This window comes from Misgurnus anguillicaudatus, unplaced genomic scaffold (genome assembly GCF_027580225.2).
Source record: "Misgurnus anguillicaudatus unplaced genomic scaffold, ASM2758022v2 HiC_scaffold_29, whole genome shotgun sequence".
Taxonomy (NCBI): Eukaryota; Metazoa; Chordata; class Actinopteri; order Cypriniformes; family Cobitidae; genus Misgurnus; species Misgurnus anguillicaudatus.
Window position 1 is genome coordinate 1,354,594 of NW_027395279.1, and position 27,534 is coordinate 1,382,127.

Sequence of the window (27,534 nt, forward strand, 5' to 3'; positions counted from 1 at the left end):
TATATTTCAAACTTTATTTCAGGGGCAACAATTTCATATTTAATTTTACAACCCATACAGCCAATAAAAATTTCCTGGCCAAAATATAAAAGTTCGTATAAAATGTATATGTAAAAATATAAAATAAGTATATATATTAGCAGTTGAAAATATATATAAGTTTTATGTTTACAGATTTGTAGCACAAAGTTTTTTCTCCCAATGCAAGGTAAATATAAATGCTTTCAAATATATATATATATATATATATATTTTAAATAAATAAAAAAGTGGCCCAAATTTTTTTTAAAGTTTGTAAACATATTTTAAAATATATTTCAGTACATATATATGTTTTGCTGTATGGGTAGTACTCAATTGTTGACACCGTTACACAGTTTTCGACATGTTTGTGTTCAGGATTATTTGGGCGGGGCTAAAACAATGGCTGAGCCATCGATCATAGCCCCGCCCATAACACAATCGCGATCTTTCCCGCGAGTGGGCGTGGTTTCAGCGACGACAGCGGACACGCCCCCAGCGTTTAAGAACAGAGAATCCTGCCTGTTTATCCAACATTTTGATAACTTATTTTATTTACTTGCCATTTTTTAATCATTAAAATTTGTTTGGGTGGTTAATAACATTTTTCTGTGGTAACAGAAAAATATCAAACTTTACATGCCCTTTAAATAAATCCTTTTTTTATTGTTATCTTACAGCCCTCTTGAAAGTCCTGTGTCCTATCGATTTCTACAGTTAAACCAGTTGCTTAACCAGCACTAACAAACCACTATGTGATGGTGGTTTACTCACAACTGCTCGACTGTAATATATACAGTATATAGAATTCAAAAAGTTGCAATCCTTATGTTGTGACGAACATAAATTTAACTTTACTCTTTTATATAAAACATCTTTCACCGGTCACAAAACTGTTGTGCATATGAGCTCCAAATGACTTCAAACTTTAATATGTATCTGGCAAGCCAAATTTTCTAAAAGAAAAGACGCGACAGTCGTGAATGTAAGGTTTAAATTAATTTATAAAAAAACAAAAAAAGCATTTACCCACTGAAGCAGAACAAACATCAATCTCGTTTTTTGCTTTTGTTTGAAACATATATAATCTGTAGATAGACTCGCAGGTCTGAACAGAATCGGCCTTCACCACAACAGCCTCCAAATAAAAAGTAAGAAAACAGACGGAGGGAATAAACCAAACAAAAACTTAAATCAAGTGCAGCTCTGGTCTGATTCAAAGCAGGTCCTCTTTTTTTGGGGAGGGGGTTTATTCGTTTAATCGACGGCTCAGTTATGTTCATCTAGTCCATCACGTGATCAGCTCAACTACACATGAAAATGACACGTCCATCTCCGTGAAAATATGAAAATATGTCCGTGTAAAAAAGTCAGTTTGCTTAGATTCGACAGATTAAAAAAATCAAAAAGACAAAGGAAATAATCCACTGATTCATCGTTTTTTCCATTTTACAAAAGAAATGACGTCGTTTCACAAAACAGAAGAGACACAGTCCACATACAACTTTCCGAATAACCTCTTCCGCTCATATGTTGCTTATATATATATATGTTCATATATATATATAATTATTGTTGATTTTTTTAAATGTCTCTATCATGAAAAACGTCCAGATCCTATGACGAGGAAATACTGCATAAATCCACTACGACGGCTGCAGGAATTCGTGTGGGGGATGCTGTCGATGGTCTAGCTGCCGTAATTTTGGGAATAAATCGGATGCGTCGAGGAATATTTCGATCCCTTTGGCTGAGACAGGTCTCCACAAACAGCCCTAGCACTCGCTAATACAAAAAACACAACACACATTCACGCTGGATTGGGAAAAAATGTGGTTCATTTCAAAACACCATTCAATTCCAAGATGTCATTCCGGTCCACCGCATGTTGGAATGTTGGATTCAGGCCTACGTCAGCGCAAAGAAATTCAGATTCCTGGTGCCAGTATTCTGGATTTCTCCATCGGGTGTAAACAACACACGGCGCCGTGATGCTCCTGGAATTTGCTGGGTACCGAAACCGGACCTGGAATTTGCCAGATGTGATGCAGGAGAGGATGCTTGAGGGCATCACAAAACCTCCAGGACCAACGTGTGATTCGTTAAAACATCAGAACAGAATCGAATGCTTTCATCTGCGAGATTGTAATAAAATGGCCGAGGTTACGGGCCAGATGGCAGTCGCTCTGTTGTTTTGTTCAATCGGGCTCTCAAGTAAAAAAAAAATAAACTGAAGGACTGGCAGCTGCTCGAAGGAGATCTGTGAATAAACATCATAATCCAACAATAACAGACACAAGTTGACTGCTTGTCCGTGCGGTCGTTGCTGATGGGTTTCTTTTTTTTGACATGAGATCGCACGGTAGTTTGATGACGGTCGTTCGATGTAAAAGCTTCAGTTTTGGCACTGTGAGCCGTACGGAATAAAAACTGTCAGGGCAGATAAACGCTAAAAAGTGATTGCGGGTGGAGACGATGGTGACGTTTAATGATGAACTAGTCGTGGTTGGAGCGCTGGTTGGTGAAGTCTGTTTCTGTGCCGTTTCCGTTTGGGTCAGAGGTCATTTTTTGTTCTTCTTCCTCCGTTTTTATTCTTTTGCTCTCCGGCGGATCGCTCGCCTTTTCCCCGTTCTGACGCTTTGTAGGGAGGGAGGCGGACACGGAGGCGTGAGCGGCCAACAGGTGTAACGGACTTGACACTACAGAAAGAGATTGAAAAAAAGGGTGTTATCCTTTTAACGTTCATCACTTGACATCCAAGTACCTCAAGGATGCTCATTTTATTTACTATTTAATATGGATAGCATGTAAATTAGTTTTTGTGTGACATCACGTGTTGATGTAAAAATTACCCGAGTTTGCCTGGCTCTGTATCGCGGTGGCGATGGGCATCATATGAGTGCCGTTTTGGGTAATAGTCTTGATTGGCAGTTGGTGCTGACCCAATGGGGCTTGCTGCACTATGGTGACCGTCTGGAGGGGCGTGGCTGCGGAGCTGCTCTGAATGATTCTATTGGCCGAGCCTATGATGGACGGGTGAGTGATAGCAGGAAGTGGCTCTACCTTCACTAAAAGAGACAGAAAACACATTAGTTAGTTACATTACCATTTAAAACCAACACAAATGTATTTACTTTTCAAGTTGTTTTCTAGCTTTTACAAAATAAAAGTTTGTGTTTGCATAATCTATTTGTGTGTGTATCGCGTGTAATTACTATGTATATATAAATACACACACATGCATGCATATATTTAAGAAAAATTTTATTTATGTTTTTTTATATATAATCTAAAATATATAAAAATCTGAACACACACGTTTCTCAAATACATGCATGTGTGTATTTACATATACAAAATATTTATCCACAGTGTGCACACATATAGACCAGTTCAAATGATGTAAACAACACTGGTCCAGAAACACTTCCTGTTACAGTTTGTGACAGTTATTTTTTTATTTTACATATATTATTATCTTTAAGATGTTTGTTTAACTTCAGTTTATTCAGGTTTATATGTTCTGTTGGTTTATTTTATCCCAACGCTTATCTAGTGTTAAAAAACGGAAACAGGAAGTACTTCTGGACCAGTGTTGTTTACATCTTTTGAACTGGTCTATATTATGCAAAAACAAACTTTTATTTTGTATGCGATTAATCTTTTGACAGCCCTAATTTTTATACAATTGCAAGCAAATCTAACAAATAAATCAAATAAGTTGTAAAAAACAGCAACTAAATTGTGTTTAGCAAGCTCACAATAAGTTCCAGAGTCATTAAAACACAAACGTTTGAAGACACATTTCAAAGTGCAAGTTTTTTTTTAAAACAACACCTTGTCGTCTCTGTGTAAACTACGTAAATCTGTGAAAACGTGACGTCATGCATATAGTATAACCATAACAACAATGACAACCTACAGGACTGTGCTTGTAGTGCTTAAGATACGGAATTTATTGACGCTTTTCCAACAAAAATGTTGAAAAAAATGTTGTCACTTATATTAATAAATCTACCTCATTATCCATCTTGACAAAACTATTTGATGCTTTTGCCATCTTGACTTTTGTTTGTATTTATTGCTCTGTAAAAGTAACTGCATTTGTATGGAGGTGTGTAGTGTTTCTTTACAAAGTAACATCGCCATCTACTGGCGTGGCACGCGTAATGCATAGTTTTTAGTCGTTTTCACAGATTGTGTAAACGTGGTTACCTTTGACATCCTCCGGTTCTCCGTTTTCCTGCATCTCTGTTTTAATGGTGGGCTGCAGGTTGCCGCTGACTGTGCCGAGTGTCACGGCGGGGATCTGATGTACCACATGCACCGTCTGCATCAGCGCCTGCGCAGACGTTGAAGACGTGACGGGTGTGGCCACGGCGTACGTGACAGGTTTCATGGTCTGGCCTAACTGACGCTGGACGGCGATAAGAACCGGCTGACCGGTGATGGGAGACCCTGAGACAGAAAGAAATTAATACAGATTGACAATCAGTCATAATAACTATAAAGATTTCATTCAAACAAACAAACAATCAGACTCACATCAACAGACTATACAAAATACAACAATTAAAATGCAACATCAGCCTATTCCAATACATGACATAAAATTCAATAACTTTAATTATTTTCATGTTATTTATTAATGTAACAAATAGAGCCCGACCGATATGCATTTTTTGGGGCCGATGCCGATACAGATATTAGAGAGTTAAAAAAGACCGATAACGATATATCGGCCGATATTCATTATGTGCATATTATAGTACAGTACACATATACTACAGTATATTATACTACTACAGTACTGTACATAGAATACACTATATACATTAACAGAATATACTATATATAAATACTTTTTGCAATGATCACTCTATGATCACACCACAAATGTGGTGATCAAACACTTAAAATGACGTGACAAAGACATGTAATATAGGCAGGTGTGTTTTACAAGTTAACAATAAACTTTATTATCCAAAATGATTCTGATATAAGTGCACAAAACAGTAAATTTGACTTATTATAAATAACTTTAAAACACAAACAAAACAAAATACATATAATTTAAATCATTGTCAGTTTTGATGAGAATAATGTTATATTGGGCTGATTTAAAAAAATGGAAACTTATAAAGTCATTGTTTATTAGCTTTAGAGTAAGTTATGGACTTCACAAATTAATTAAAAACTTACCGTTAAGACGACAATGCTTGAATTACTGACAACATACTGATGTAGGCTAATGTTTAATGTACTGCACAACTTTTTTATAACACGAACCCACAGTGTTCTGCCGGGACTTTAAACTTTTATAAAACTAAAGCGTCTGCTCTCCGCCTCTTTTATTTAAGAAAGGGTGTAAAGTTGCGCGAGCTTATTTAATCAATTGCTTTGAAATGAGCATGTAACAGCAAAAGCAGCTGTACTCCCACAGACTGCGCGTCAGTTTAAGCGCGTCCTTTCTCCGCCTCGCGTCATTTCTTCCGCTTGCGTTTGAAACAACTCGCAAGTGGACAAAAAAGACTGATTAAAACCACCAAATGTAAACAGGAATGTGTCTCTCTCGTCCACTTATAATCCAATCGACCAAAGCGCATCTTAATACCAGGTGTAAAATGTATTGAAGAAACCGTGTGACTGCCGCGCCCGCCACCTGAACTGAGAGACTGACTGAAGTGAAGGGGGTGGGGGATTGGCTGATGTCACTACAGTGAGTGACCTGAGTCGCCATTAGCAACCAATAGGGCGCACTCTGCTGGACAAACAAGTACTTACATCTTTCAAAAGCATTTAATGTGTTCTGTAAGGAACGTTCATATCGGCTTCATATCTGCGGCTAATACGCCGATACAGATATATCTGCGACATGCTCATATCGGCCGATAAAATCGGCAAAACGATAAATCGGTCGGGCTCTAGTAACAAACCTATTGTATATAAATAAAACTAGTTAATGTTGGCTAATAATGTTTAATCTCTAACAAAATGTTTGATTGTCATGCAAGAGTTTGTGTACCTGCAGTGTTCGGAGCAAAACGAGTCTCTTGAATCACAGCTAGTTTGGGTTGGATGTTAGCAGCGGTAGGGGGCGGGGCAGGCTCTGGCTCCATGGGAACAGGTGAGCCCTCTCGTGATAGGCTGTCAGGGGTCTGCACACCACTGGAGTGAGCAGAAAGCACTCCAGAGTGATTGGGCGATGCAGGAGCACTTCTGTAAAAAAAAAAGGCTGTTAGAATGCATTAATGTATATGCAACATTTAAGATTACTGTAATTTTGCTAAATAAACAATTTATTTCAACGCATGTAATTTACTTGTTTTCTGCTGCTAATGATAAACCAATATACGGGCCAGGCTGATGTATTAACAAATATGATGGACATTATTAGTGTCTGTATGTCCTTACCAGTCCCTCCAAAAAAACGCGATTATGCGATTGCATGATTCAATGCATAATCAGCCAAAGTCCGCATATTTCAGGGCTCCAGACTAACTTTTTTCACTAGGAGCACAGTGGCCCCCAACTGAAAATTTTAGGGGCGCAACCAGAAAATTTAGGGGCACACACCGTAAATCAACATGCTAACCAAATATTCACATTTCTTCTAATTTCCACTGTATTACTAATAAATACTTGATGATAGATGCAGAAAATGCAATGTGCTGTTTCAAATTCAGCGTCACATTTTATTGTGCACTTTTGGAAAATAAGGTCAAATTTACTGGTTGCACATGTGCGACTGGATGTAAAATTCAGTGGCACAATCTCAAATTTTAGGGGCAAAATGCCACCATTTGGGGGCAGTTTGGAGCCCTGTATTTATGTGGGGGCCGGATTTTTTCAAATACGCCACACTTTCGCAGCAAAAAAAGCAGATTTCCATGCGCAAATTTTTCGGGGCTTGCATGATTTCATAATCCCCACATTTTCGTAGCAAAAATCGCATATATTTCAGCAGAAAGTTGAAAAATGTTGCATTGCTCACACAAGTGCACCCATGTCCACTGTTGCCATGGGAACGTTATAAAATGAAGTTACTATTTGACGTGAACATCATTGAAAAGATGCAAACAGTTTTTGCAAGTTCCCGCAATTTCATCGCATAAAAATCCCGCATATTCTATTGCATTTTTTAAGAAAACGTGCAGCAAGACCAAGGACTTTTGCCCTCAACGATCACAATAAAACTTGCAAAAAATCTGTGCTACTTTAAAGTCCCCATGAAATCAAAACTGGCCATTTTTTAAATTTTTTATGTAATATTGCAGTGTTCATTATAAACAATGTATCCGTGTGGGTCACTCACTATTTGGTTAAAAATTAATAAACTTTAATCAAAATCTGAATATGTACTTCCCCCACATTGTAGTGATCATTTTCTGATGACATCAGCTAGACCGCTTGGGCGGGAGCATCCTTTAACTCCGCCCCCACCTATTGTCAGTCGGCTGAGAGTTCAATATCTGAATAAAACGCCTACTTTTCTACTTCCAATCAATTCACAGTTGAAAAACACAAGCCACGCCCCATGTCCTTGTGTGATATTCCGTTTTACTAAAAAATACGTCACAATACGGAAGTAAAGTCAATTGTGACTCCCTGTTCACGGCAACTAATGCGTCTAAATTGTTTACTAACCCCATCTGGGTTTATAAACCCATCTGTACTGAAGTCTAACAGAGCCGTAATGCTGTGAGGTTTTAAAGCGTTAGTGTTAAACACATCACCTGGATGACAGGGGTCCAAGCGGGGTCCTGAAACACGGCACTCCCCGCGGCCTGCGTTTCCTGAACGCTTGCTCCACCAGTTTACTCTCAGACGAGGGGTCTATCCTCCAGAACGAACCTTTGCCTGGCTCTTCTTGAGAACGTGCGACTTTGATGAAGTACCGATTTAAGGACAGGTTGTGTCGAATCGAATTCTGAAACGACAAAAAAGAGACAGTCAGTCACAGAGCGTTTTACTTACAAAAGTAATGTACATTTTTATTGAAATATTATTACAATATAATTAAATTACAGTCGGTCACATTGTCCAATGTAAAGTAATACTGACCTGCCAGCCTTTATCTGCTGTCCTGTAGTACGGGTAATTCTTGGTGATGTGCGTGTAGATGCCGTTTAGTGTTAACTGTTTGTCCTGTGCCAGTGTGATCGCCTGAACGATCAACTGAGCGTACGAGTATGGAGGTTTCGAGTCATCCTGCGTACAACATGAGAACATGAAATCAAACTGATCACTTAAAATTCAACCATTGAATAGTGATGATGTTTCAGGAAGGGAGTGGACTGCAAACTCTGCTATGAAACTAAACTAAAATCCTGTTCGCCTCGGATACAGTATGTACCATTAAAATAAAATGTAGTTAAATGTCTTGTTTCATGTTGACTTCAAGACACTAAAACACTTTTTAAGCATTAAATAAAACCTTACTGATAATGGGGTTTAAACAAACACCACCAATATCTAGAAAACAGGATGGCCAAGTGTCTACGAAATGCAAATGTGCATATGACGTTTTAAAAATGTCTCTATTAAAATGTTTCGATATTATTCAAAATGCACATGCACAAGATCAGAGGACCTGTTCAGGATAAGGACCCCCTTGATAAATAAAAAGAAGGACCAGGGACCCCCCAGTACATACATTGCCGTAAAAACTCGTAATTGGCAGGGAAGCATTTTCTCTGACGATGTAACTTGTCAATTGTGGGGAAACAGTTCATGCATTTTATTTGATGTCCAATTATATTTAACCAATAATTTTATTAGAATTCAAAAACATTTGGAGGACCCCTGGTAATACCACCATGGACCCCCGAGGGTCCCCAGACCCCTTGTTGAAGACCCAAACACTAGATCCTTAACATTCATCCGCCTGTAATTGTGGTGTGTGATATTACAATGTCTGAAAGATGTTTCTCATCAAGTGTTTATGATTTGTGTCACCTTTGGACTGTCGCCTTCAGAGGCATCTTTGTCGTTCTCAGACTGAGAGTTTTCATTCATGAGCTGCAGGTCCGGCACGATTCGACCCATACGATACCCAGAGGACCCTGCACCGCGAGGACTGGACGGACACGAGTTAGCAGCGCTGGTGGAGAAAAGGAAAATATATCAGCATCCATGCTGAGAGAGACAAAAGAGGCAGGAAATAAAGATGTGTAATTTTGTGTCAAGGGCAGGAACTGCCGCTCATTTGTCTGCAGATGTGAAGTTCAATAGAGTCACAGCTGCAGTCATTCAGACTAACCCTTCCTATTTCTATAACATGACATCTTAATAAATGGGTCGGGTCGGTCGTGTACCTGATGGTGCCGGTGGGCGAGGGCAGAGGGCTCATGAGGTGGGCGATGTTATCCGGTATGTTGATGGTAAGAGGGGAGATTTGCGGCTGAACGGCTTTGACTGGAGATTCTGGTTCGGTCTTCTCACGCCTGCCATTGGCCAGCGCTGTGAAGGTGATCTTTATATTGGTGCTGGGAAAGCGAAAGGTGCACCTGTGAGAAAGACACATTATCACTATCAGTTCTGCATCAAACATGCACTGACACGAACGCAGGAATGAGATCACACATCAAACAAAAGCCTCGCAGCTCCAAAACATCAGGGCGGAGTAACAGGCGTGCCATTACCGTTAGATAGAGATTTACCATCCGCTAATAACCTGTAATACAAGGTCGTGCATGTATCGACCACACATATGAAACCCATGCATCATTTGAGATGGTGTATAGGTTTAAAATCTATTGCAATCAATCTGATGGCTAATTATTTTTAATCCGTAAATAATGAGGCTGTTTTTAAATCTCCAAATCGAGAAGCAGCGGTCAAAATCAGCTATGCTACACGAAACACATGGGTCTCAACATACATGTTTTAAAACCAGGAGACTGCAAAAAATAAACAAAATAAACTTATTGCAACATCATTCAGTTCATTGTGATAATTTAAGTAGAAACAGATATACTTGTGCTTTTGTAAAATGAACGAGACCCAACTAAAAAGTGTTGACATGTATATTAAATAGTTTTTTATATGAATCAGACTTTTAGTTACATGACATTTGTGCACCTGTTCTTGTGTTATCAGTGCAAATGCCTAATGCATGAATGTAAAGGTGAACTGCATGTAAACACATTTAATGTGCTTTAAACTAAGACTTAACTACAAGAGAGATGACAGTGGTGATAAGGCTCATGGGACGTCATGTAGAGATGCAGGCTTTGTTCTCCTGGCAATGCTAAAATTAAGCATCCCTTGATAAACTAATATCCCATCTGACACAAACAGCTCCAGGAGTACACGAGACGTCTCTTTAACCACAACACAACTAAACGTCGCTTATACATAAAAGACTGAGGCAAACTGAATAAACATACAAATAAATAAAAATGTCCAATACATGCATTTATTTTGAAATTTAGTGTTTACCGATTTTATTTTAATAATTTTAAACAGTGCTGCATAACGATTAATCGCAACTAATCGTTTGCAGAATTCAAATTTTTGTTTACATTAGGGATGTTAACAATTAATCGATAATTGTCGATAAGAATTAAATCGATAAAACTTAACGATTGTCGAAAAAGCAAGCACGTGTGTCCGGCCCCTGCGCAAAGCACATACACAGCTGGTGAAAAAACGAACCAAGCGCGAAGAAGTTAAACTAGCCATGATCACAATGATGCTCTATGCCAAACACTCACTTGGGCTTTTTGTCCTCATTCGAGACAAGGCTGGCTGCTAACGTAACAAAATTGCATCCGCAGAGGATCTGAGAGGGTCCGATGCCGAAAATCTAAACACAGTTAGAATACTGAAAGCAAAGACCCTCTTCAGGAAGCCTACAAGATTAGCATAGCAGCACTGCTAACGCTGCATTACACAGGGAAAGCGTCCAGAAGCCGTTTTTAATAAACAGATTAAAATGAAAAACTTAAATTCTGACAAGAAACTGTTAAATGTAAACTGTAACTGACTGTCGTTACACTCTGAACTCCCGCAACATATATCATTGATGGAAGTCTTCATAATATAAGCATCTTTGCTGAAAGTACGCCACAGGTCTAAAGCTGAGGTAACGACGGGAAAAGTGCCCTTTCGTGTGCTTCTTGGATATAATTACAACAAGCGGTGTATCGACGACTCAGAAAGCGAGGTGAACAACTAGAAAAATAACACTTGATGATAATGAAACTTTTATTTTGTCATGGATGCATGCGACTGTGCGGAGTGCCCGTTATGAGGCGGAGTTTACGGTGTCTATTAGTCATTATATTTCGTTACGAGATTAAATTGATGATTTTTATCAAAACACCAACTACATTGACTCATTTTACAATCCCACTTGCATATTATTTAGACAAAATAAAATCTTTTAATTCGCGTGAGGAAGCTGGCGTTTTTATGCACACTTTTATGTCATTGGCTATATGTCACTGCTGTAATGGCTTATTGCACTATTACTGTTAACGATTATTCGATTGATTGATCGTTAATTTAAATGATCATCGAATATGGGAAAATGCATAATTTGACATCCCTAATTTACATCATGTATGTGTGTGTGTGTGTGCTATGTATAATAATTAAGTATATATAAACACACACACACACACACACACACACACACACACACACTTACATTTGTATATACTTTTATATTTATATATAATTTTTATATTATATATATATATATATATATATATATATATAAATATGAATACTTAACATATAATATTTTTTAATATAATATATATGCATAATTATTATACACAATACACACACATATATGATGTAAACAAAAACCTTTATTCTGCAAACAATTAGTTTCGATTAATCGTTATACAGCCCTAATTTTTGGAATAAAAATGTATAAAATTAGAACATCAATGGTGTCATGGGTTTGATACTCAGCGTACACACATCCTAAAAAAATTGTATTGTGGTGCACTGTAATGGTGCATTCCCAGCAGCCGCAGTAGAGGCGGCAAAAACGTGCTATTTGCGCGTAGTTGGACGCTTGAACATTTGAATTTACTTGCTTCATTCGCGCGTGAAACCCGCGTGTGAAATTCTAGTCATTTGAGACATTCACGCGATAATTCGTGTCATGGCAGGGGCTTCTGCGACTCCGCTGAGACTCCGCCACTCCGCTCGCTTTATGTAGTCATGTCACTACTACAGCAAGGTCCTGGTTAATTAATGCGGCGCAGAAATCCGCCGAACTTCCGATTTTTCAACTCGCGCATTTCCTGCAGCAACGCTCAATTCGCAGAAAACGGGCCGCACAGAACGCGCTGCAGGATGGCTTATCATGTCTTTGCATTGATGTAACATGATAATCACTTGCGCTTGCCGCGTCTACCCCCGCTGGTGTAAACGCAGCATAAGACGCTTAGGATAAAATTGTCAAAAAAATCTAGTTTTTCGAATTAGCATAATAATAGTAAATATATACGACTTTTGTAATAAAATATCCAAAACAACACTTTCTCGGTGTGATATATTTAATGCAAGTGTGTACTTGCATTGTCCCAAATGTTCCAAAGGGTTTGTAAATTCCTGTTTTAAATAATTCCTTGTCTCCCTTGTAATTCTCACCCTTGACTTAATATCCACGTTATTCCCAGTTTGTGGCTGTAAAAACTATGGCAATACAAGTGGACGAATGCAGAAGTGGCGGTTATGAGCATCTAACACGCAGCTGTTGTGCCTTGCAGCTAATTCATTACCATGGCATAAAATAATGTGATCAACATACAGGTATAAAACATTAATTCATTACCTCATCCGTGAACATGATTAGCAAATACCATACGTCTATAGATGGTGAAAACAACATCTCAACTCGCCTTCATAACGCCATTAAGCTTCGCCTTTGTTGGTGTGTATTAGCGACCTCTAGTGGTAAAAATCCTACATATTGTGGCTTTAGTAGTCCCTTATTTAGGGCCCTATAATTTCCGCGATCACGGAATCGCGGACGGAATCGCGGAAATGGCTAATTAACACGGAATCTAGTATTAACGCGGAATTTTGCGGAATTTTACATATTTTGAATAAAATTATGTTTTTGTGTGGGAGACGAACGTATGTCTGGGGGAATTGCAGACCGGGGGAAGTAAATCTGGGCGACACGCCCCCTCCTGTCGTCTCAGACCTCCTCCAAAACACTGAAACCATGGCGAAGCGGCTCTCCACGACTCTGCCTTCGTCAGCGAAAAAATTAAGAAATTCGACGCTAAGCACTTAGTTCCGAGCAGGTCTCACATGACTTTTATGTGACCGGAGAAGTGTTATTTTGGAAGTTTTGTCAACACTGTTCACGGTGAGCGCAAAGATACACGCACTCTCTCATCCACGTCTGTCTCACTGTACCTCTCTCACGTGAACGCGCTCACGCATCTGTCCGAAGTGCGAACACAAATCCTCATGTGTTTGTTCAGTTTTATGCATTTCAAGCGAGCTGAGGCAAACTAACTATCCCTTGCATTTAAAATATAATCATCTGCATCATGGCGCCGCTCTCTGTCTCTCTTTCGCTCGCACGTGCAAAGAGCTGCATGCTCATGCTGTCCTAAGTCAGATCACTATACTGTGTATGTTTGTAAAGTTATATGCATTTCAAGCGATTGTGTATAAAATATGGATCGCGTTCCGCTGGATTGATGTGTTTAAGGCACTTCTGAAGGCACCACTGCTTTGACACCTTGTTATAGCCTCCTGCAACAACACTAAACAATGCATTGAATGGAGGTGTGTGTGTGTGTGTGTGTGTGTGTGTGTGTGTGTGTGTGTGTGTGTGTGTGTGTGTGTGTATGTGCGTGTGTAAATGCATCTTTTATAGTCATTAAGTGATCCTGTTATCCAGTTTTTCCCCAAATCATTTACATTTTAATCATTAACATTAAAGGCACACTCTTTTTATGACTAAAATAAAAGTAAAGGGTAAAAAATATAATTGCCAAAAATTAAAACAGATAAAACGGAATTTGCAAAAATTAAAACGGAGAAAACGGAATTAGGGAAAAAATAAAACGGAATTTGGGAAAAAATAAAACGGATTTTATAGGGCCCTACCTTATTTTCCTATTGAGTATCAGTAGTTTAACATAATTATTTACTGTGATACAATGACAATCCAATTTACTAAAACAGCCTTACCTAGTACCTGTACAATACATTTCTTAAACAACTTCATTTTAGCAGTCTTGAGAATGGCAGAGATTTTAGCGATTGAGTGCCAGTCGTGCCCGGTTGGTATCGTGTGATGTATTTCTGTTCTCTACTTCAGCCCCTGAAGACCTAAACACAAGCCAGCACACATGCAAACAGTCATGTCTTTAATTATCCCAAAATGCAATGGGGCACGGGAAGACCCCACCTGCTTATTTACTAACAATTGTAAAAAGTAATGAAGAGCATTTGTACCACATCTAGTGATAAACGCAAACCATAACCTGCCAAAACCATGAGCCAATCTCTCTACTGACCACACAGACAAAACCCAAAAGGCTAAACAAATATGCAAAAACTGACCCGAGACCAGTATTTTATTGTAAAAAAGGGTCTGAAATTAAGATCCACATTAAGATCTTGAGTGTGTAATGTGAATAGGGTACATCCTGTGGGTTTTATAGTGTTTGAGATGAGCTCCATCTGATCTTTGCTGTGGTAAAACATCAGCAGATTTTTTATTCAGCAATGGTTATGAATGAAGCCACGTGATGCTTTTTAGCATTTTTGACGTTCCCAGACTTTTCCTTTAGGTCATTTCTCTGAAAAATGATGCATCTCGCTCCGTTAAAATGAAAAACTATGAAGTACTATGACACACCGTAACTTTTCTCTCTGGTCCACTCCAAATATCTTCTGATACCAAACTACAATACTAAAACTAATTTAGCTAATTGTAAACATTATAATGTATATTACAGCTTTAATACAGCTGTTAAAAAAACTATAATGACAGTGTTGTCCTTAATAAATCTTCAGGAGTCAAAAATAAATCACTTTCATGCTTTAAATAAACATCAGAGACTGTTCTCTGTGTCAGATATCTACGTCTTAATCTGTGTTGGTGAACATTTAAAAGTCTTTGTGTTGTACTTTTCTCACCTCCATCATGGCAACCGTGTGAAGCTCTTGAAACAGGAATGTTTGAACCTCAAGCCCTCACATTCCTTACTGTGTGTGTCTTTGTGTGTGTTTGTGTCATCTGGGCTTGTTTCTGCACATCTACTCTGGCTTACCCACACAAAACAAGACAATCAAACACACAAGAGATCAAGTATAGGAAGTATGAGGTAAGTATGAGGTACAATACCATGACAGTGTCATCATGATATAGTTAAAAAAAGTTACACAACTCCTGGCCCCAAAAAACATGATACAGTATTTCCTACAAAACTGTTTGTCTTCAATAATGACACGGGTGTTTAGACCTGGTATTAAGATATGTTATGGTCGATTAGATTATAAGTGGATGACGCTAAATACAGATGCAAAGGAGTGTAAAACGTTATGAGCTCATTCACTTTCAACAGCATTTAGAGGTAGTCGAAAACAGAGCTGCACGACAAATCCCATGCGGTAGTCATGCGCATCTCGGCAGTAAAGCCGGTTATTTACTATTAGTAGTAAATCGCCATCACCTGCTTTCAGATGGAGCGACATTTACTACACAAAGCTGTAGTTCACTGACGATATGTCTGCAATAATTAATGCAAATTGTCAGTGAAATATGGATTAAATTTAAAGCCACATGTGCTTTATCGTGCAGCCCTAGTCGAAAACGCATTCGACTGGATTGCTTTTGTGGTGTAGAGGCGCATGTGGTCAAAAGTCTTCAAACAGCCACAAAAGACCGCCTACTCTCCACCTATTGATCTAATGTGTGATGTATCAAGCACAATGTTTTAACTTTTTGCATAAACACACAGTGTACATTAAGAAAGCGAAAGTAGATTAAACAAAAGTGGATGGACTCACCCACAGACCACCTCCTCAGTAATCAGGACATAAGCGGTCAAAAGTGGACTAAACACATAGATTAAAATACCAGGTGTAAACGTGAATGTGTTTCTTGTCCACTTGGGATCCAATTGACCAAAACTAGGGGTGTGACAGATCATAAAACTTACGGTTCGGATAACATTACGATTTTGAGGCACGGATGGGACCATTTTTTGGATCAGTAAAAATGGGGTGGGAAAATTCTAATAAGAACAAATAAAGAAATTACAAACATTTATAAAAAAGAACAAAGTTGAATATTAAGTAAGATCTAAAATAAGCATTGGAAACAGAAATCAAATCAAATTAATAATATAACTGTCTTTATTTTATGAATTAAATATAAGTGATCTTGTCTTTGTCTTGGGTTGTTTGATTAACATTAATGACACAGACTTAAGTATGTTAATTGAGGTTACTGTCTCTTTAACTCTTTCACCCCCAGCGTTTTTTTTAAAAGTTGCCAGCCAGCGCCAGAGTTTTTCATGATTTTCACCAAAGTTTAATGCCTTCCAGAAAATGTTCTTCTTTAAATATATAAACATACAATATACCAAATGAAAGAACAGACCCTCTGCTTTCAAAAAAAAAAAAAAACCCGTTTCATCCTACCTTCAGTGTTTCTTTTGTAATCAGCTTTTGAATATGGGTAGGTTTCTGCAAAAACACCACATTTTGAGCAAAGAGCAGAGATAATTCCATTTTTGTGACAGACTTTTCATAGCGATCCCATTCAGAGCGATCTTTAAAACAGACACGGACATGCAGGCGCTTGCCATAGGGCAATACTTCCGGGTTTAAAAAGTTGCGGAAGGGCGCTACCTGGTGGATAATAGCGGTATTGCGGAAAGACGGAAAATCTCGTCATTGGCGGGGAAGCGTTTTCTCTTGATTGACGAGATATCTCGTCAATGGCGGTGAAAGAGTTAAGACCAAATAAGCACAGACTAGTTTTTGACTGTAATCTATATATACACTTAAGACATAAACAAATGTTTTTATTAGAAAAAGAATACTATGAAGATCTTTTTCGTATGTGCACCGTCAATAACAGATTTTATGTTTGCTTGCTTTTTGAAACGCATCTCTCCATGTGTGCACTTTGCGCCTGATGCAGCGCGCCGAAACATTACATCTACCGCTGGTTACTGCATTGTAGGGCTGAAACGATTCATCGAGTTACTCAATTTACTCGATTCAAAAAATTCCCCGAGGCAAAAATTCTGCCTCGAAGCCTCGTTAAATTCCTATGACGCGCACTACACGCGCCAAGATCTGATGCACACGGACCGTTGTTCAATGTTCAGGAAGCACATCATAGCGCGTGGTTCATTTTGAATTTAGTTGGCGCGATGGCGGAGCGAATTTGTCCATAAACGGCAGAGAGAGACTGTCTAAAGTTTGGAATCATTACATTCAGCATCTGAACTGAAAACATCCACTGTTGTTTCACCAAGCGTCGATGAAACAAGGTAACATAGCTTCCGCTGATTTTAATCCCATACTGTATTTGTAGCGATGTCGTTATGCGGTTTGACTAGATATTATGTTTAGCTTTGATGTTTTTAAGGAGTAAACGTCACGTTCAATTGCAGGACAGTATAGATTAAAAAAGAACCCCTTGACACACACGCATGCACTACAGGTGTGTGTACCAAAAAACGGCACCACAGTGCAATCATATATGGGCAACTTGTAATCTGACATATTTTGTTCAATAATAATAATCTCTGTTTTATTGGAGTTTAGCATAAGGAAGTTATTCTCTCTCACGCGAGTCAGACCGATCGCGCAATGCATCACATATGCTTAAACTTATGTAGCCACGCAACAATAATTTCAGCATGCATTCACTGTATACAGCGGGAGGTGATGTTGTGATTTTTCGAACGGATTCTTAACCTAAAATGCACCGCAATGCAAGTGATGCAAACCAAATGCAGCGTTCTATTGAAAAGTAATGTATGTATTTCTGCAGTACCAAAATGCAATGAAGCAACTGAACGTCTGACTGGGGTGTCACTCTTCCTCATGCACCGAACGCGTGCACACGCACAAACACAAGTGCACGTGCGCGCATACACACAGGTTGTTACCATAGCAAATAGGCTCACCCCAGAAATGAGATATTATATGTTAAAAGCCTAATGGTAAATGCTGCAGGTGTAGAAATGTACATAAACCATATATTTACTTTGATGTCAGGGCTAGATTACAGCATGAAACCTGTTGTGCATATTAATAAATTAAAGTGTTTAATTGTTGGCACTGGCACTTATAAACACTAAATGGGTAAAAAATTGAAATAAATAGGCTTATTTCTTGGAGCCAAATACCTCTGTTTTTTTTAGAAATAAAAGCCAAATGCTTGAACATTTTACAGCCAGGTCATTTTCGTTATGCATTATTTGTTTTGGTTGTTTAAAAACACACAAAAAAATTATCCGATTACTCGATTAATCGATCGATTCAGTGCTAGATTAATCGATTACAAAAAGAATCGATAGCTGCAGCCCTACTGCATTGCGCAACTTTGAACCTTCTACCGGCTGCTGCGTGGCGCAGCATTTTGTATTCAGCATCCTTTTTCATTAATTTGAGAATGTTTTTAACCTTACCTTTAAAATGCATTTTATTTAATGTTTCTAAGTGCTACAGAGGCTTAGATATTAAGTTTTTGGTAGACGTTGACAATTCTTAGTATTTTTGCTAAAAATCCTCAGGAGATAAGGGTATTTATCCTTGAATAACAAGGGCATTTTTAGCAGGCATTTCAGGAATAAATGGGTTAACACATGCGTGCACACAGACAGACAGTCGCTCCACATAAAAACGTTGTTTTTCATTGCTGTATTTGAAGAGTTTCGTTGCAAAACGAGATAACCACCGTTTTTTTAATTGTTCAAAAATCGCGTTTTTTGGTTGTGCATTCCAATTAATTTCAATGCAACTGCAGTTGGTTTGTTTTGATTTAAAACCTTCATAACTTAAAAAATACAGCTAAGTAGCACCATAAAACAAAATAATAACATGATAACATAATAATAAACATCTTTTGACAAAAATGTAAAAAAAATGGATTTATCTCGTTTTGCAACGAAACTCTTCATTTGTCAAACGTATTTTAATGGACACAGTAGTGCAACTCTCTAAAGTTTACACATCAAGAGTTCTGATCTTTGAAGGGCATAGGGATGATCACATCTGACTGGAGCTGGACTGGACACATTCAACTGCATGTGTGTTTGTGTGTACAGAAGACTGCTCACTTTAGTGCCTTTTTGTGGTTAAATTGTTTGAAATTACTTGAATGTTAACATTTGCAAGCCTTGAAACACGTGCAAATTATAAACTTTCTCTATTTAATTTTACTTATTAATCTGCGCGAATCACATGCGAGCCGAACCGTAGGTCATCAACTGCGATCTGTCACAGCAAAACTCATCTTAATACCAGGTATAAACAGCCTCATAAAGAAAGCTTGGGTTCTGTATGTTAAGCCCCCCATTTGTAAGAACCCAATTTAATGTGTCAGCCTGAATCGTGCTAAACCTTACACCCTTTCTGAAGAAAAATACTGTGTTTTCTGACACCAAGACACAGCAGCTGTTGTGACGTGACAAGGAGAAAAACAGAACTGGGTGTTTAAGATGACACCCTATGGGGACGATGCTGTCAAATTTATGCAGAGAATGAACTATAAATAAGCTTAAGGGATCAATCTTCAGATACAGATAGTACAAATAGATAAACAGCACACCCCTGCACCAAATATTCAGCAAAAAAAAAAAAAAAAAAAAACATTCATCTGAAAATAGCAAAAAAGCATTTTTCTGAGACACATTAAAATGCTTCAACACCGCCGTCAATTTACATCACATAAAAAGAATTGCAGAGAATGAATGTAATAATTTGGTAAACTTATTTAAAACTTTATAAATGAAAATAACTAGCGTATGCACTTTGTGGAGGGTTCTTTGCTGCTGGTCTGTGCCTCCGCATTTATTATACGTCACTACGAAAAGTGCGTACACTACGTTGATACTCTCTCCTGAATGCAGGGCGTCTAAAATGGCGACGTTTTTTAATTTATATATGTTTTAAATATGAATATTTCTACCACAAAACTGCACAATTTACCCTCAGAAGGCCTTTGTTTATCCCACGGAGCCAGTTGGATTACTTTTGTGAAGGATGGATGCATATTTTTTGGACTTGAAGGAGGTGGACCCCATATCCTTGCATTTTATAAACTGAAAGATCCAAGACATTTTCTAAAATAACTGAAAATGTGTTCATCTGAAAAATTGACATATGCGTGAGTAAATCATGGGTTTAATATCATTTTGGGCTGAATTATCCCTTTAAACTGGCAACGCCAATACACGCCATTGTTTACTTTGGGATTTGTACCTTTTGCATATCATTAACATGTACTAATACACACTTACAAATGGAAATGTAAAACCGTGAATCGGACAATTATTGCTATTTAATACGAGGTGTAAACAGCCTCAGCAAAACAGCATTTAAACAGGTGAGAACAATCAACTTCCTGTGAGAAATCCCTGACACTCACCCACAGATATCAATGACAAACACATACAAACAGATGAGCAAATACAGACAGAAACGCCAAACATCTTGTATAATGTAATGGGGGCTTTGACAGGTTTGGTTTAGTTTTCAACAAGTACAGACGAGACGACTACATTACACAATGACAAAACACATGGACTGTAAAAACATTAAGGAAACATTCAGTTTAATTTGATCCACAACACATCCGTGGTTCTTACATGATGGTTTTTAAAGTATTTTGAGTAGGGCTGGGATAAACTATTATTTTTTCAATGCATCGATTAATCTTAGCGATTAATTTTTTCAGTCCGATTCGATTCTCGATTATCTCCCTATTAATTGACTGGCAATTTATACATGTTGACTAGGGGTGCACCGAAATTTCGGTCGCCGAAAATTTCGGCCGAAAATGGCATTATCGGTTTCGGGCCAAAATAAAAAATCCAGCCGAAAATGTCAACCGAAAATGAATGTCAACCGCGCCCTGTGCCCTAGCGCTTGGGTTTCACTCACGGTGATCAGTCGTCACCCACCCATCCCCTTCGTGCTCAAGCAGTTTCACTCACAGTCGAGCTGTTTGCAAGCTTCTGCAAAGATTAGCATGTCTTGATGTGTAAACTTTAGAGACAGTCATGCTAATGTGTCTCATACTTTAATCCATTGGCGAATAAAGCAATGAAACACAACATAACGTTTTTATGTGGAGCGACTGTTGCGCTGTTTGAGATTCACCCTCCTTCTCTGTGTGTGCGCGTGCATTTAAGTGCCCTTAATAGTGCACATACGAGAGAGACACGTTTAAAAAAAACAAGCAAACATAAAATCTCTCTGTTATTGATAGGGCACATATAAACAAAATTATCTCCACAGTATTCTTTTTCTAATAAAAACATTTGCTGTCTTAAGTGTATGTATAGATTACAGTCAGATTGTGTCATTAATGTTAATCAAACAACCCAAGACAAAGAGACAAATAGCTCTAAAAATAATAATATTTAATTTATTGTGTTATGATTCATTTAATTTGATTTCTGTAATGCTAATTTCAGACCTTATTAATGTACAACTTTGTTCTTTTTTATAAATGTTTGCAATTTCTTTATTGTTTATTAGATTTTTCCCACCCGCTTTTTGCTGATCGGAAAAATAATCTGATCTGTGCCTCAAAAACTGTAATGTAATCCGAACTGTGAGTTTTTTGATCAGTCACACACCCCTACTAAAGTTAGTACACAGTGATAGCCATAAATGCAATTGTACTAATAATTGGCATAATAATTTCTTTCGGTGTTTCGGTTTCTGTTTTTCGGCCTTGGTTTGCTTTTTTCAGTTTTCGGTTTCGGCCAAGAATTTTCATTTTTCGGTGCATCCCTAATGTTGACTTACATATCTGAATGAAAAAAAAAACATGAATTCCAAAATAAAAAAAGACTAAACAAGTGCAAAATAATGCATTCTTAATCAGAGGTAGCTAATGATGGGACAATTACCAGTTTTACAATTAACCACGATAAAATGTCCTGACGGTTAGTATTATCATTTAAAATTTAATTATCATTACAACCGTGTTTGATTACCATGATTTTGAAAACTCGCTGTAAATCCTGTCCAGCAAGAATCAGTTTGACGCAGGCACGCACATGAAGGCATTTAAGGGACAATGTATTGTATTATTTTACGGTAAACTTATTAGACAGATTTATTTATTTTTTTACCACAGAAATAATTTCAGGGACAGGAAATATTAAATTTTACTATTTAATTTTCAAATTTTGGACATATTTTGCGATTTTATTTTTTGTTTTATCATTTAATTAATTAATTTTAAAAAGTCCAAAAATACCTTCCATAGCTGAAAAGGTCTAGAGATGCAATGTGGGTCTGTCTGTGAAATCTGCAGGAGCATCAGCAAATCTCTGTGCTGAAAGACAATGAATGAATGAGACTCTTTACTAATTAAATGCTCTTTAGTCACTTGATCAATATTGTAACTCAAACAGTCTCGCAGTCCATTATACCCAACACGTTCACATCTCAGCCCTGGAACAGTGTAACGAGTTTATCTAGTTATGATAAAAGGTATATTTTATTAATACCCCTTTTCCACATCTGGATAGGACACGAGGTAAACACATTTAAATACATGTCCGGGGCATGACTACCTAAAAATAGAAAAACAAACTTTTATCCAAAACGACTGACTGGTATAAATTTTATCATGTACGCTGGGATTAAACCCAAACAATTTTGCGCTGTAAGCACAATGCTCTGCCAACTGAACTAAAAGAACATGCAGTTTAATGCAAGCATTACTTATTACTTTTTATACTTAGGTTTAATATACTAGTCAACATTTGACATGGATCAAAAAAGTTAATCAAAGTTGTTTTAAGACAAGAATGTGTATTGGCATTGGTTTTAAGTAGGGATGCACGATATATCGGCCGACATATCGTTATCGTCCGATAACTGCTTATTTTAATATTATCGGTTATCGGTCTAATAGCAAAAATTTGTGCTTTCTGTGACATAGCACGAAGATGACACGTGTTGCGGGCTTAAGAAGAGTATGCTAGTCCAGCGCAAAGACAAGATGTCTGCGGTCTGCGAGTTTTTCATTGTGAAAATAATATGAATATTTATCGGCCTATAGATATCGGTTATCGCCCCCCAAATTTTAAGAGTCATCGGTTATCGGCCAAAATTTCCATATCAGTGCATCCCTAGTTTTAAGACAACTGCTATGAAAGATCCACCTTAAACATTGACTAATGTAGTTTAAAAAGGTCATACCGTGAAAATCTGACTTCTTCCATGTTTAAGTGTTTTAATTGGGTCCCCAGTGCTTCTATCAAGCTAAAAATTTTTGAAAAACCTTCTCTTTGTTCAGGTTGTTCAGATTTCGCCTGTTTTATGACATAGACTCACTACCTATCTTATAATAATAACAACACCCCTTAATCTGCACTATCCAACCATGGCACTGCCCACTGCCATTTAGTGCAAAGAGAAATAGATAGAAAAACTGACAGTTCAAATGAGTTTCAATTTTAATGGCAATCAGTGTTTGCATTTCATTGGCTAATTTGCATTTAAAGGGACACATCCAAAACAGCACATTTTTCCTCACACTTACAAAATGGTAATTTTATGTCATGTTATAACAAATTATCTGTGGTGTATATTGAACTAAAACTTCACATACACACTCTGGGGACACCAAAGACTTATTTTACATGTTTAAAAAAATTCACTATATGACCCCTTTAACAAACCTCCAAATAATATTACTCAGTTTACTTCGAAGAGCAATTAGGGCTGTGCAACTAACCGTTTTTGATTTTCAATATTTGAAAAATGTACAAAAACAATTGTGTGAGATAAACTGAGTGCTACTGGATCGATGTGTTTGTAAGGCATTTTAATTGCACCACTGCTTTGACACATGTAGTTTATTGCAAAGTTAAATATAATGCATGTTTTCAAAGTCACTGAGCAATTGCGTTTTCTTTGATCAAAATAATTGTGCCCGTAATCGAGAAGTCCTAAGAGAGATTATGGATTTACATCTCAGACTAAAATCTTATTATAACACAAAGAGATAAGAAAATCTCCCCCTCGACATGACATATGCCTCTCATGTTTAGAAAGTGTTAATCATTTAAATTATCAAGTCTAATCTTATGTTTATATATATCAGAGAAATAAATAAATGAAACTGAAAGTCTTCTCATAGAATCTGAAACAGTTGCCACTGTAGAGGATAGAGTTTTATTGTTTTATTGAGGTATATGGGTCATATGTTTAAAAAAAGCAAAGGCATAAAGGTGCAATACAGTCAAAACTGCCGCAGTGATTTGACACTGACTGTGCAAAGAAAAAAAAATCTGGAATCTTGACAAACAAAAGACTATAATCAAAATATAAACATTCAACATGTTAACAACAAAAAACAGCTTTGACTGACAGTTGAAACAAGACTATAAGGAAGGATACATAATCCAGTCCAAAGGTTAACTCTCAGTACAACACAAACAAACCAATCAGAAACAGCTACACATTATTAATGTTTTATTGACTGGTATGTGTGTTATTTCATTCATCATCTGATGTTGGATGCACAATGAAATTCCCAAATCTGGTGTAAGATGTGATGCCCAAAATGCTGCAATCATTTGTAACGCCCAAAATGTGCATCTTAGAGCTGTCATGCCCAAAACCTTGCATGCACCTATGATACCCAAAACTGCTGCAGCATGCACCTATGACAAAAGCTTCCGGCATAGACTTATGACCTATTAAAAAGCCAAAAGCCCAAATCTGCTGCATGCTCATACGATGAGCAAAATGCTGCTGCATACACCGATGATCCCCAAAACTGCTGCAACGTGCACCCATAACAAAAGCCGGCTTCGTGTACTTATGACCCCTTAAAAAGGTTTCATCCCCCTATGATGTACAAAAGCCTGCTGCAGCGTGCGTTTACAACAAAAGCCCTTAAAATGCCACATGCCTGAAACTGCGGCATGCTCATACTATGCCAGGGATGCCCCAGAACTGCTGCATGCTTTTACAATGACCACAACTGCTGCTGCACGTGCAGCACGTGCCAGTGACCCCCTTTAATGTCTACATACCCCGATTGCAACGACGCCCAAACTACGTGATCTCCCCCAAATACCACGCGTCACTACGACGCCCAAAGTAGCTGCACGTATTGATGCCCCAAACATAATGTCTAGATAGGGAGCGTACTACGGTTTGAGACACACAACACATGAACTCTGAAACCGAAACAAAAAAGCAGATAGAAGACAGAGACGCGAGCACGTGCTCTGGTAATGCACCACAACAACAATAACAACAATTACAGCGATGATGAGGATGAAGATGACGAAGATGATGAAAAATAACTCACAATCGAGGCAGCTGCAAGGGTGGAGCCCCCCGGCGCAGAAATACCCCGTCCACGAACACCCCGTTCTTCCCGAGACAGCGCAGGTAAAAGTCCCCGCCGCCCGTGTCCTCCGCCGCGGCGGTGAAGACCTCCAGGTGCCGACGGGAGATGAAGCTCGAGTGGCCCATGCTCACGTCCACCGAGCCCTGTGACGAGTTCCGACCCACCGTCACCGACCGCTTCTTCATCAGATACTCAAACTCGCGACCCTCCAGCCGGGCCACCGCCGCCATCTTATATATCGATCCACGCACGGAACCGGGCTTGATATATGAAGGGAAAATGTAAACGGGGTGAAACGATAAACGTGCCCGACCGCAGATACCTACAGCAGCGGCGGCGACTCGACCCACCGCCGTGATACACCACCGAAAGAAAGGGAAGGGGGATCAGCCAATCAGAGCGCGCAGCGGGCTGCGGTGCGGAGATTGACAGATAGAACAACCAATTAGGGATACTATTAGGAATGCGGTAATTCAGTACTAACCAATGAGGAGAGCGATGTGGACGCGCTGACGAATTGAAGGTCGGTTGTGCTGTGTCTCAACACGCATGTGTGTGCTTTTATAAACACTGGTCCGGAATTTGTAGGAAGTGGAAATATAAGGATTTGGGCAGATTACGTTATAATTGACTAGTCTCGAAAAATCCAAATAAATATAGTGAAACGCCATAAACGATTTAGCTGGTGCGCAATATTAAAAGTGTTTATAAATGGAGCACTTTAAATGTAAAAATGTTAACAGGTTTGAATGAGAGTTAGGTTGAGATGTAGGGTTGAGGACATAAATTAGCATACAAAAACAATGGATGGCCATGCGAGGCAATGCCTAATTTATGGATACAAAAGAGTGTTTTAATGTATGTGTGTAATTTAAAGAAAGTATAATTGCAAATAAAGTACTCTGAAACAGAATTAATAATTTGTGTGGTTACGACCAGTTCAAAACCAAGAGCTCGCCCTTTATTTACATTCAGTTATCTTAGTTATTTCGTGTCCTTGTTTGGTTTTTAAAATACAGTACAGTGAAATTTCTGAACAAAATAATGCCTAATAAATGTACTGTATATTTGAGGTTTCTTCCGTTGTCTGTCCTAGTTCTAGTGCAGAATCCCGTGAATGATCCACGCCGTGTTTTACTCTGCGCCACGTCTGCAGTCGCTGAGATTTACCCAGAATCCTTAGCACCGTCCGCGTGTGTGTTTTGGATGTGGAGGTCATGACAACAAGCGCGTTTAATGTAGCGATTTTTACACACGTGTCCTTATTTTAAAACTATGGGTACAGTTGCGTTTCTACGCTTAACACGAACGACCTCTTTAGAAAAAACGACGCGAAGTAGAAGGCGCGCGAGCGTCAAATGCAGAACATGTGCTCGCTAGGGTGACGTCATCTCTTCCTGGTGTTTGTAAACAGTGCTGCTGGGTGTGACCCGAGGGCTATTTCATAAAACTCGCTTGGAAAAGCGAGGATTAAAGTTACAAACTCGACTTGAATTAACCTAACAAATGAGGCGAGGCTAAAGCGGTTTCAAAAAAGGCAAATGAAGCTTACGCAATCCAACTAATGTGATCCAGATTTCCCTAGTCAAGATAATTGCGCGTGCACGCTATTCTTGAGCAGCCCTAGAGGTCGAGCGTGGATCAAATCGATCAAAGTTAAAGAGAAAGCGGTAATTTTTGATAAAAATGTAGGAAAATGTACTACTGACTGAAAATTATAATAGCCTACTGCTGCAATAAACAAACCCATAAAATAGTTGGAAAGTCCTTAAGGATCAAATCCTTGCATGCAGAAACTACATTTAAATATATTGTCTTATTTTAAAGTGATCACATGAAAGCAGAAAACTCTGTTAGAAATGATGGTCTACTCTAGTGGTTAGTGCTCTCAGCAGCGCATGCGGGGATCCGGGTTCGATTCCCGTCAATGCTTATGTGGCTAT

General features: G+C 38.3%; 1 protein-coding gene across 1 annotated transcript; it reads right to left on the reverse strand.

Moving 5' to 3' along the window:
* Positions 1 to 1,005: 1,005 nt before the first annotated feature.
* LOC141362878 (forkhead box protein K2-like) lies at positions 1,006 to 26,080 on the reverse strand. Its single transcript, XM_073865139.1, has 9 exons — positions 25,550 to 26,080; positions 9,339 to 9,530; positions 8,980 to 9,124; positions 8,086 to 8,232; positions 7,758 to 7,951; positions 6,047 to 6,240; positions 4,237 to 4,479; positions 2,874 to 3,089; positions 1,006 to 2,720 (listed from the first exon to the last, which is right to left on the reverse strand). The coding sequence occupies exons 1-9, from the start codon at positions 25,819 to 25,821 to the stop codon at positions 2,518 to 2,520; spliced, it is 1,806 nt and encodes a 601-aa protein (XP_073721240.1). The 5' UTR covers positions 25,822 to 26,080; the 3' UTR covers positions 1,006 to 2,517.
* Positions 26,081 to 27,534: the final 1,454 nt, after the last annotated feature.

Bases quoted from the DNA above. Each gene is read 5' to 3' on its own strand.
- LOC141362878 (XM_073865139.1), bottom strand. From the start codon at position 25,821: ATGGCGGCGGTGGCCCGGCTGGAGGGTCGCGAGTTTGAGTATCTGATG. The intron at 7,952-8,085 runs GTCAGTATTACT...TTGTCGTTTCAG, and splicing joins CAGCAGATAAAGGCTGGCAG to AATTCGATTCGACACAACCT. The intron at 4,480-6,046 runs GTACACAAACTC...TTTCTGTCTCAG, and splicing joins TTTTGCTCCGAACACTGCAG to GGTCTCCCATCACCGGTCAG.